This window comes from Quercus suber, unplaced genomic scaffold (assembly GCF_002906115.3).
Source record: "Quercus suber isolate HL8 unplaced genomic scaffold, Cork oak 2.0 scaffold_150, whole genome shotgun sequence".
Taxonomy (NCBI): Eukaryota; Viridiplantae; Streptophyta; class Magnoliopsida; order Fagales; family Fagaceae; genus Quercus; species Quercus suber.
In genome coordinates this window covers 186992-199156 of record NW_027069611.1, presented here as the reverse complement: position 1 = coordinate 199156, position 12165 = coordinate 186992, and the positions used below count along the sequence as shown (strand labels likewise).

Below are 12165 nucleotides of genomic sequence, written 5' to 3'. Positions count from 1 at the left end.
GAAGCTGAATATGCGCTTTGGGGCCATGGCTCCCCCTTGACCCATGTTTTGAAAAATATTTTATACGTATTTTTTTTTTAAATTAGAATTTTAATAGTTCTGCCCCCTAAAAATAAATGAAATCCCCTCCCTCCCCCCCCCCCCCCCCCAAAAAAAAAAAACTAAAGTTTTATGGAACTTTTGAAAAGTGAAAAAATTATAGTATCTCATAAAAAATAAAAAATAAAAGATTACAAATAATTATACATATGGTATAAAAATCCCACACAAATTATTATTGTGTGAAATAATACATGATTATTCATTCTTAAATTTAAAATATAATACCTATTTGGTATGAGTAATAAAATATTGTCTAAGAGTTTAAGTTTTGTTAACCTTGTTCCAACAATACAATTTTTGGACCCCTGTATCAATACGCTTAATTATAAGTTTTCATTATTTTCTTGAATAGCTCAGTATTTTTTCTTATTTAATTTATTTATATTTATTCTTTTTTTTCTAGTAATTAATTTTTTTATCTTTGGAATAAGAAAGAGTGCAAGGTTACATGAGATGTCAATGATAAAGAAAATTGAGTTGTTCAGAAAGTGGTTGTAATGATAGTTTCCAAAATTGATTGTTGATTTTTGTTATTTGTGTCAAAATAATGTTTATATATGCTAGGCATCTAGTGTATTCCACAAAATTTTTTCGTATAAGGAGTGATAAATGATTTTTTAAGTAAAAATTCAAACATTTAAAAGTTTCTCCGAAACAAAAATTATCTCATAATAATTAATAAAACTAAAAATATATTACAAATACAACATANCTTCAAGCTACAGTGCACATCTATAGATAGATGTGCACTGTAACAATTCATCTAAAATTTTTACCTATGGCTCCACTGCTATAGGGGGTTTTTTGTGTTTGTGGAGCTAAATTTTAGCAATATAGCATTATAGCTATACTGCTGCAAATGCTGAGCTAAAGAAAGAATTTTATATTTATTTTATTTTTATCTCTATCAAGATTTTTTTATCCCATTTTTTAAGTACCAGATTTTTCAACACTCAATTTTCTAAAATAGAAAAATAAGTCATACCTTATAAGTCATATTGTGATTCAAATATGTGATAGTGATATGCATGCTTTCTTTTCTTCCATACTAATCCCACCAAGTGGGCTACAATTACATTAACTAGTAAATTTTTTATTGTCGAATAAGAGATTTTGGGTCAGAGATGGAGCTGAATATGCGCTTTGGGGCCATGGCTCCCCCTTGACCCATGTTTTGAAAAATATTTTATACGTATTTTTTTGTTTAAATTAGAATTTTAATAGTTCTGCCCCCTAAAAATAAATGAAATCCCCTCCCTCCCCCCCCCCCCCCCAAAAAAAAAAAACTAAAGTTTTATGGAACTTTTGAAAAGTGAAAAAATTATAGTATCTCATAAAAAAAAAAAATAAAAGATTACAAATATATTATACATATGGTATAAAAATCCCACACAAATTATTATTGTGTGAAATAATACATGATTATTCATTCTTAAATTTAAAATATAATACCTATTTTATGAGTAATAAAATATTGTCTAAAGATTTTAAGTTTTGTTAACCTTGTTCCAACAATACAATTTAGTGCTTAATTTAAATTCTTTTTTTTTTTTTTATAACTTGTAGATCTTTCAATTACTTGATAACATATTATTTATTCAATTTTATATGAGATAAATTAATATATAAGCAAAATTTATGATCTTAAAACATATAATAATAAATTAAAAAAAAAGAAATTGAATGAATAATTTTTCTATTATATAATTAAGTTTAGCTCCCTCACAAAATATCAACTAACTTTTTCAAGCAAAATAGAAAAAACATACGTAATTCTAAGTACGAGCGTGTGTGTGTTGTGTATATATTTCATTATTTGATATGAGTTTATACAGTTTCATTTTGGTCATAAGATCTGCCCTCCCAGGGGAAGATTTCTAGCTTCGTCCTTGTCTGGGGTCCATTCCCTACCTACTTCAAATACTAATTAGTGTTTTGACTTGATGATAAAGACTAATCATCATAGAGCAAACGAAATCATTAATTTATAAAAATGCAATATATTAATGGGTAGTAAGATGAATGATTGTAAAATAAGATTTCCTAAATTTTTACATTTTATCAGTTTCGGTAAATTTAATTGATAAAGTCTCTTATTTTTGAATAATAGACCTAAGTTCATATCTTATCTATAAGGCTATACCAAAAGGAAATTATTAGCGTCTTGTCGTATATTCAAATTATACCGTATTTAGTAAGTTCTAATTAGGTTAATTGGTAAAGTCTCTAATAGTTGAATAGGAGATCTAGGGTTCAATCTCTACCTACACATAAACCGATTGATATCTTAATCTGATGATAAAGAGCTATCATCATGAACGAAGCATGAGCATAAAATCTCATTCCCAAGTCCAAAGCATGAGCATGAAAGTCTCATTCTTAGTATAAATGGAAAAACGTCTAGGCTAAAGTGGGCTTAAATTAGTAGGCATTATCCTCCTTCACCCCAACTATACCACCCTCAGATTTACAGTTAGGTTAATGACTAAGTCGCCTAGCGGATTACCCAAGAAAAACAGAAAACAATTAACTAGTGAGAATATTTAACTCGAGTATATATAAAACCAAAACCTTTATAAAAATTTGTGTGCAAACATGTTAAGATTGGCGATGGGTTAGTTGGTGTTATATCGCCCAATTAGAAATCACAAAGCCTTAGTTTGATTGTAAATTATATATACTAAATTTACGAATATTATAAGTTCACATCCTCTCTTTTGGATTGGCTCTTCTAGTCTTGATTTTATAGTTTGACTTCAAAATTATAATATTCTGCACTAATTAATCCACCTAAAGGTTCGAATTGAAATGGATTAATTATTGGAGCAACTTGCAACAACATAACTTTTTCAATGTTCCTGGAGTTTAGTTCTAAATTCTCCAAGACTTCTGGAGTTCTTTTTAGGGGAGAGAGGAAAAGGGTTTGTAGTAAAATAATTATTATGGAACACCAAATGCTATTTGATTTTTTTACCATAAAACTCGAATTCAATCAGAGTACCTTGTAACAACATAATTATGCAATGTTTTTATGGTTTTATCTGACATCCACTTCTGATGATAGTTTTTTATTATTAGACTAAAACATTAATTACTCTCGATTTATAGTTCTACTTGAGTACCTTAATTACCATTAGTGAAATGACTGGCATAAAATAGTTATAAATCCTCAAAGATTTGTAGAGAGTTTGATGCATCAGTCCGGTGACTTCGCTATCCATGATTGGATGCACAATGGGACACCACACCAACTAATAATTGAGATAATATATATTCAAACTTTCAAAGTAAGCTTATAAATGCTTAATCGCATTGTTATTGACCATTGCTATTTTAATTGGAGATGCGTCACACAATATGACAATACTAGCACGCGAGACGAGGCTACAAACAAGAGGCGACACGTTTGTAGGTCCACCTTGTCAATTTCTTTTTCTTAATGGAACAAGAAAGAAGTTTGATAACACATTCTTCCATGGGTTTGGCTCACTTTAGCTTGTGTCTTTTACTCTTAATTTAGGTACTGTTTTCTATTTCTTAATGAGAGATTGGCTTTAGAGATTCCAAACCTACTCTTAAGAATTAGGAATGCCATTTATTAGGGAATTGCCTTTAATGTGTGATGGCATGAACTAGGACATATTTAGGTACTGTTTTTTAAACCTTACGCTTATAGGAAATGTCGTACAAATCCTAGTTGGTTCAACGGATATCGTTTTTTGTCATCAAATAATGAATTTGGGATTGAATTTGGTCTACACCTGAAAGAAATTCTTTGGTTTCTTAACTTAATGGTAAAAGACAATTATCATGAAATGAAAGTTATAAATTTAAATTCATACGTATCTAAAAAAATATGGAATCAAGCCAAATTTTGCTTGATTTTTAATTGACCTAAATAAGTTTGTGTAAGGTTTGACCCTTTATTTGTGGCAATCATATTCACGTGAGAGTAATAAGACACTAGAATAGGATTAATAAATAATTTCCTTCGGTAAATGATAATGACCTAATAGTGCAGGTATGATGGGCATAATGATTGGCCCATGGGAAAGTTTATATATTATGTAATTAATTTACAAAGTCCTCAAATATACACTGTTTGGTAGTTGCAGTTTTTTAAAGAGAAATACTAATAGATGCCTTAGGCTTTTGTTAATGAACTTTTGTAAAAAACTTACATGGAAATTTTTTTTTAATGTTTTTACAGATTTTTTTTATTTTTCATAAAAGTGATATTAAAATGATTTGTTAACAATTGTTCTAAAGGCACTCATTAACAATACCATTTTTTAAAAGGACAAAACTCAATGGCAGTTCTACCACCCTGATTTGCAAAAAAAAAAAAAAAAATCGTTTTTTGTCATCAAATAATGAATTTGGGATTGAATTTGGTCTACACCTGAAAGAAATTCTTTGGTTTCTTAACTTAATGGTAAAAGACAATTATCATGAAATGAAAGTTATAAATTTAAATTCATACGTATCTAAAAAAATATGGAATCAAGCCAAATTTTGCTTGATTTTTAATTGACCTAAATAAGTTTGTGTAAGGTTTGACCCTTTATTTGTGGCAATCATATTCACGTGAGAGTAATAAGACACTAGAATAGGATTAATAAATAATTTCCTTCGGTAAATGATAATGACCTAATAGTGCAGGTGTGATGGGCATAATGATTGGCCCATGGGAAAGTTTATATATTATGTAATTAATTTACAAAGTCCTCAAATATACACTGTTTGGTAGTTGCAGTTTTTTAAAGAGAAATACTAATAGATGCCTTAGGCTTTTGTTAATGAACTTTTGTAAAAAACTTACATGGAAATTTTTTTTTAATGTTTTTACAGATTTTTTTTATTTTTCATAAAAGTGATATTAAAATGATTTGTTAACAATTGTTCTAAAGGCACTCATTAACAATACCATTTTTTAAAAGGACAAAACTCAATGGCAGTTCTACCACCCTGATTTGCAAAAAAAAAAAAAAAAAATGTATATATATTTGCCACATAAAAAAATTTTATATACTAAACTAACTTATTATGACAACCTTAATAAAAATGTTGAACAGCCCGACTTCAAAATCACAAGAATTTGTGTTCAACAAAAATAAGAGTAATGTTACATCTACAAAAATTTCACAACAAATCCTATGCAGTAAACGATTACTGATTTTAATTTGGGCTCAACTATGACATCACTTTCAAACCTACCAATAATAGCTTATTGTATAAGATTTTTTGTGAAAATATTGTGGACGTAGCATTACTCCAAAAGTAATTTTGGCTCTTAAATCAAGCTATTATCTTTAGTGACCATCCTAAAAAAATTTCCTAAGCTGACACTAGCAAAATTTGGTTTCAAATTAGTTTGGAGATACCAATTCCAATCTAGCTAGCACATGGTGAATTAAAAAACTATTCATGTGTGTTATTTAAATAAGTGAAGCGATTTGTTAAAAAACTCATGTGACTAAAACTACACATGAATGTCCTCTTCAAACTAGTGGTGGCTCCGCGTTTAATTGAGGGTGACCACCCTAACTTGCAAAAAAAAAAAAAAAAAATATAGACACACACATACTAAACAAAATATTGTGACCACCCTAATAAAAATGTTGAACATCCTGACTTGAGAATCACAAAAATTTGGATTTAAAAAAAAAAAAGTAACGCTACATTCACAATATTTTCACAATAAATCTTATATGGTATGTTACAAATTCTAATTTAGATCAAATACTAACATTATTTTTTTACCTACCAGTAACAACTCTTCGCATAAGATTTATTATAAAAATATTGTGGACATAGCATTACTCCAAAAATAATTATGGCCCCCCTAACATAATCCTTTAACCCCTTAAACAAAACAAAATAAAACCAAAAATACTTAAATAACATCAATAAAAATTAGCCCAAATAACAATGTAAAAAAATAACCCAAACAAAAAACAAGACTAGACCAAACAACAGCAAGTGAACAAATTATTCAGCAAAAAACCTATTAAAAAACAAAAAGATAAAAATTTCTAATCATTCAAATTTGTAACATGTTCACCTATTCAATAAAAATAATTTATAATTTCATTTTTCCTTTAAAAAAATTACAAGAAAAATACCATGGTCGTGAGTTCTTTATGGTAGTGACGGCAATTATGCTTCCTTTGGTTTTGCAATTGTAACAATTTTTCTCTCCTTAATGACTTGGCATGCAATTGTAGCAAATACTCTCTCTCTCTCTCTCTCTCTCTCTCTCTCTCTCTCTCTCTCTCTCTCTCTCTCTCTCTCTAAATAAGTATTCTGAGAATTGGGACATGAGAGAATCAAGATTTTTGTTATTCCCCAGTAAACGAATTTCAAAGTAGAGATTCACAAAATATATTTCCTCTTGATCTATGTTGAGGTTCAAAAATCATAACACAAGGCCCAAGATTTGAAGCCCAAGATCCATGAAGGGGCAGGCCCAGCTGCCAAGATCAAAAGACTAAAGAGAGTCCGGCAAAAAGAACTGGGCCGAAGATCCCAAAGACTACCAAGGGCCAGGGATCCTTGGACGTGCAACATAGCCAGAGTGGGATTGAGACAGCTCGAAAGGGGAATCAAAAAAGCACAGGAAATGAAGGACAGATATGTCCTCAAGCGCTCAGTGATGCAGCAAAAAAACTAGAGGGCTTGGAAAGCAACAACTCATGAGCAAAAGGCTAGTACTTCGGGGAACCTAGAAAGATGAACCGTAAGGGGAAGTAGCTGGGAAGACCTTCGACTTGGCAGGGAAGGATTGTTTCACTTTGGAAAAATGACAAAGGGTAAAGGCTTGGAAGCATTGAAAGAAGAGAGATTGAAGGTCAGCTACCTAAAGGCACTACGAAATGGAAAGTCAGCGAGGGACTTTTAGGGAGACAGCACCAAAAAGAGAAAATTATAAGGAATAAGGAAAGAACCAACCCTCTGAGTAACTGGCACAACACGAACTTTATACCTAAGGGAGCAAAAGAGAGAGATTGGTGTGGTACCCTAGAATCCTACCATGACACTATAAAAGGAGAAGGTAGCCAACATTGAAGAGGCATTCGGCAATAGTGAATCATAGCAGGATCATTGAGAAAACTCTATCAAAACTTAGAAAAGATAGTAAAAAGAAAGAGAAATACTCTCCAGTATCCCAATACAGCCACTATAAAACATACTTGGATTCAAAGAGATTCAAATTTTGCAAGTCTTGGAGGCTTGAATAGCCATTTAAGTCTGTGATCTTTGAGCTTATTTGGACCTTGTAACACGTTTTAGTGAGCACATTGTAATCCATAATTAAGAAGATAATCAAATATTTCATATTAATTTAAGGATCCCTAATAGTCATCGTGTGATTTTCCTTATTACATTGTTTTCCTTTTTCTGTTTTTCTTGCTGTTCAATACATATATTCTTGCTTACTAGTGTATACTTGTTGTAGGATCTTTGTTCTGTGCACTACTTGGTTTGTAAACAGCTCATTTAGTTGCGGTGAACCAAGCTCAGTCCCTTCAAATTACAACAAGAGGGCCCGGGGTCCTTGCTCAAGCTTGGGCCTGGATACCGTCCAAAAAGTGACCCTCGCAATCTATAATGCTTACAAGGAAAAAAAAAAAATTAATCTCCAAAAGAAAAATTACCAGCACATGAAAAATATTATAAGGAATTTTGAAAAGAAAGAAATTTACACAACTTTATATCCTTGATAAAATCTAAGAAAAATAAGACTTACAAGACTTAATTTCCTAGTAAAAATATAATAATAAAGATCAACAAAAACCAAAAGGAAATAGCATGGATAAAACCTAATCTATATCCTTTAGACTTAGTTTGAAGGTTAAGTTACGGAGTGGAATGAAGTCAGGCACTCACTCTGCCCTATGGTGGCTCCAGGATTTCTTTTCAGAAGTTCATTAAGAAACTTAAATTAAACAAAATTTAACAAGAAGATAACTTACATATATCGAATTACTAAAGGAGAAAAAAAAAAGTCAAACACAAATACATGAATTTTTACAATTTCTTTCTATAAGTTTTCATATTTTGAAATCCTTACATGAAAATTCATTATGAATTGTCATTATCTATTGTCATTGTAGGTAGGTGTAACCACCTTATTTTGTTAATTTTGGATAACATATTTATTTTTATGCAATTTTCATTACCTATTTGTCATTATTTTTATTAAAATATTTTAAATTGAATGACAAAACTTTTTTTTTTTTAGTAGAAACGATAATAGACTTTATTGATGTATATCACTTTGTACAATGGGGAAGAGAAAAGAGGGACATTCTTCTAACCAAAGAATGACCTCCTCTTTCTCTTTTGCAGCATTAGCTAAAGCTAGTGCAGCTCGATTACATCTTAAAGGAATACTAGAAAAGGAAATAAAATTAAAACTATCCTTAATAATAGCAATATCTTCCAAAATCCACGCCACCTCTAAAGTGCATATTCGATCAGAGTTCAGCAAGTCCACCAATTCTGCAAAATTACACTCCACTTGCACATGGGAAAAGCTGGTACTTTGACAGAATAATAGAGCTTTCCTCAACACACAAGCGGCTGTACACAATGGATTCAACTCCTTCACACCTTTATCACAAGCAGCAGCTAACACTTCTCCAACATTATTTCGGATAATGAGTCCAATACCCACTGAAGATGACTGTTTTGATTGGGAAAAAGCCACATTAAGTTTATAAATACCATCTGACTGAAGGGGAGTCCACCTTGCTACCTTCAAACTGCCTTCCTGCGTGTTTTTCTGCTACACTTCCACAAACTCCATTCTATACAAGTCAGCCCGATTCCATAACCCATGATAAGAAGAAGCCTTGTTATTAAAAACAACTTCGTTCCTGCATTTCCAGATCATCCAACAAGCTATGCACAATGTATCAAAGACAACAGCAGATAATTTCGTAAGGGCAGCATTCATTGCATCAACGAATTTCATTTTCAGATAGAACCTATAACCGTTCAATAAAGGAGATTGCAGCCAAACAGCTTGAGCAAACGAGCACTCCAAGAAGAGATGATCACAAGTTTCAGCTTTCTCATTACAGAGCACACAAGAGAAAGAATGCAGCACCTTCCTTTCAAACAGCTTCGTACAAGTCGATAAGCTGTCAGTACATGCTCTCCAGATGAATGTTTTGATCTTGGGTGGAACCTGAGTAGACCAAATACCATTCCACAATGAGTGAAGCAGAGCTGGGTTGGATGATGAAGCTTCATTACCAGTGGCCTTTCTTTCAATCTCAAGCTGTAAAAAGTATGCACTTCTGATAGAGAACGTCCTTGATCTGTTTCTAGTCCAACCTAGAGAATCATCAGGTCTTCGTGGGCTCAAAGGAATGACTTTTATGATTAAGGCTTCAAAAGGATCAAATATAGTATCAATGAGCATGGTCTTCCATCTAGGCTGGAATGATGAAAACTCCATAAGATCAGTAACTCTTGCTTCAGGTGGTAAAATTGTACGAGGAGAAAGGACTCTTTGATTGGCATCAGATGGCAGCCACTTGTCAGCCCAGATGTTGATCAAGGAACCATTACTAACCCTCCAACAACTTCCTTGTTTGATAATTTCTCGCCCCTGAGTAATGCTTCTCCAAGCATAGGAAGAGTGACTCGGAATAGTAGCTTCAAGAAGGGAATTATTAGGAAAATACTTGGCTTTGTAAATCTTGTAGAGCAAAGAATCTTGATTGTGAAGGAGCTGACTATTTAGCTAGTAAAGCTAAATTGAAACATTTAAGATCTTGAAACCCTAAACCTCCATCCTTCTTTGCTAGACACATGTGCTTCCAACTCAGCCAATGTATTTTTGTTTCCTCATTTTTTTGCCCCCACCAAAACTTCCTCATCATGGAATTAATGTCATCACACAACCCTAATGGAAGGAGGAAACAGTTCATAGAATAATCTGGGATGGTTTGTGCCACCGATTTTATAAGAACCTCCCTCCCAACCTGTGACAATAGTTTACCCTTCCAACCCTCAAGTTTGGATTGAACTTTACTCTTGATGTCTTCGAAAACTTGCTTCTTATCTCTGCCAATTATAGGAGGTAAACCAAGGTATTTTTCCGAAGGCAAATTGGCATTGAAGAACCCTTTGATCTCTTCCTATAATGAATGAGGGGTATTAACACTAAAGAAAATAGAGCTTTTATCACTATTTATCTTCTACCCAGATGCAGTTTCATAAGCTTGAAGAATTTCCATGATAATATGACATTCCGATAAAGAAGCCTTGCAAAAAAGCAAACTATCGTCTGTAATGAGGAGATGGGTGATCGAAGCTCCATTCCAAGAGCAACTCACTCCATGTAAATCCCCATGATGGGCTGCATACCTTAATAATGCCGAGAATCCTTCAGTGCATGGTAGAAACAAGTAAGGAGACAAAGGGTCTCCTTGGTGGATGCCTCTAGATGGTTTGATAAATCCAGAAGGTGCCCCATTTACCAACACTAAATAAGAAACAGATGAGATCCCAGCCATGATCATATCCACCCATTTTTTATGAAACCCCATCTTCAACATCAGTGCCTTCAAATAGTCTCATTCAACCCTGTCATACGCTTTGCTCATGTCAAGCTTTAGCGCCATATGTGTAGTCTTCCCTTGGCATTTGGACTTCATGTAATGCAAAGTCTCGAAGGTAATGAGAATATTATCTGTGATCATTCTATTTGCTACAAAAGCACTTTAACATTCAGATATGATGCTCCCCAGAATCAGCTTAAGTCTGTTAGCCAGGACTTTAGAAACAATCTTGAAAATTACATTACAGAGACTGATTAACCGGAAATGAGACATACTCTCTGGATTTTTTCTCTTTGGAATTAGAGTTATATGAGAGAAATTGATACTATGCAAGATATTACCAGAATTAATACAATCAAGAACAGCATTAGAAACATCAGTACCTACAATATGCCAATATTTATAGAAAAATAAAAGATTCATACCGTCAGGCCCTGGTGCTTTTGTAGGATACATTTGGAATAGAGCTCTCTTTACCTCTTCATGAGTGAACTCAGCTAATAACATGTTGTACATATCCGGGGTAACCACTTCACGAACGTGATTAATTCCATGCTGGACAAAACTAGTAGAAGCGCTAGTGAACATTGACTAGAAGTAGTCACTTGCCACCCTCTATAGATCAAACTGTTGTGAATACCATCAATCATCCAAGTCTTGTAGTTTTTGAATCTCATTTCTTCTCTTCCTTTGGGAAGCCACTGCATGAAAAAATTTTGAATTCCGGTCTCCATCTTGCATCCATGAGATCTTGGAGCGTTGGTGCCAATAAGTATTTTCCTGAGCCACTAATTCATTAAGTTCCAATCTAATGGCGTTTCTTGTATGAGATAATTGCTGATTTGTAGGATCTGAGTGACACTCTAATTCCAAATTGGCCAGCAATACCCACTTTGTGTTAGTAGATCGTATAAGCCCCTTTACACCACCACCTCCCCACTGAAGAAGAGCCACCCTTACTGCCTTAATCTTCTGTGTTACCTGAAACATAGGAGTACCCCATTGCAAAGAATCATAGCTGGATTTAATTATATCTTCACAATGAGGATCACACATCCAAAACGCTTCATACCTAAACATCCTGTGTTTTCTGATAGGAGGATTTGCAGTATCTGTTTGGAGTTTCACAAACAATGCCATATGGTCAGAGAAACCAAAAGGGACATGGGACAACTTAGATTAAGGAAACAGTTGTATCCATTCCAAATTATGTAAACCCCTATCCAGTCTTGCATAAACCAGATTCCCCTCAAATCTCCTGTTACACCAAGTGAATTTCGGACCTCTATAACCCAAATCAATTAATGAACAATCATCTACTACTCTAGTAAATTCTGCTATCTGGTTGAATGGTCGAGAGCCACTACCCTAGTATTCATCACTATGAAGTATTTCATTGAAATCTCCAACCAAGAACCAAGGAAGAGAAAGTGATGCGTGCAATTAACGCATTAACTCCCAAGACTCCTCTCTCTTTGAAGTTTCA

The 12165-nt window shown here is 33.1% G+C and overlaps 1 protein-coding gene across 1 annotated transcript; it reads right to left on the bottom strand.

The window, feature by feature from the left end:
* Window positions 1-8365: 8365 nt before the first annotated feature.
* Window positions 8366-10634, bottom strand: LOC136069073 (uncharacterized). The gene is made up of 4 exons (XM_065777167.1): window positions 10455-10634; window positions 10089-10256; window positions 8900-9859; window positions 8366-8791 (listed from the first exon to the last, which is right to left on the bottom strand). Exons 1-4 carry the CDS (start codon window positions 10632-10634, stop codon window positions 8366-8368), a joined length of 1734 nt encoding a protein of 577 aa, XP_065633239.1.
* Between the last annotated feature and the right edge of the window lie 1531 nt (window positions 10635-12165).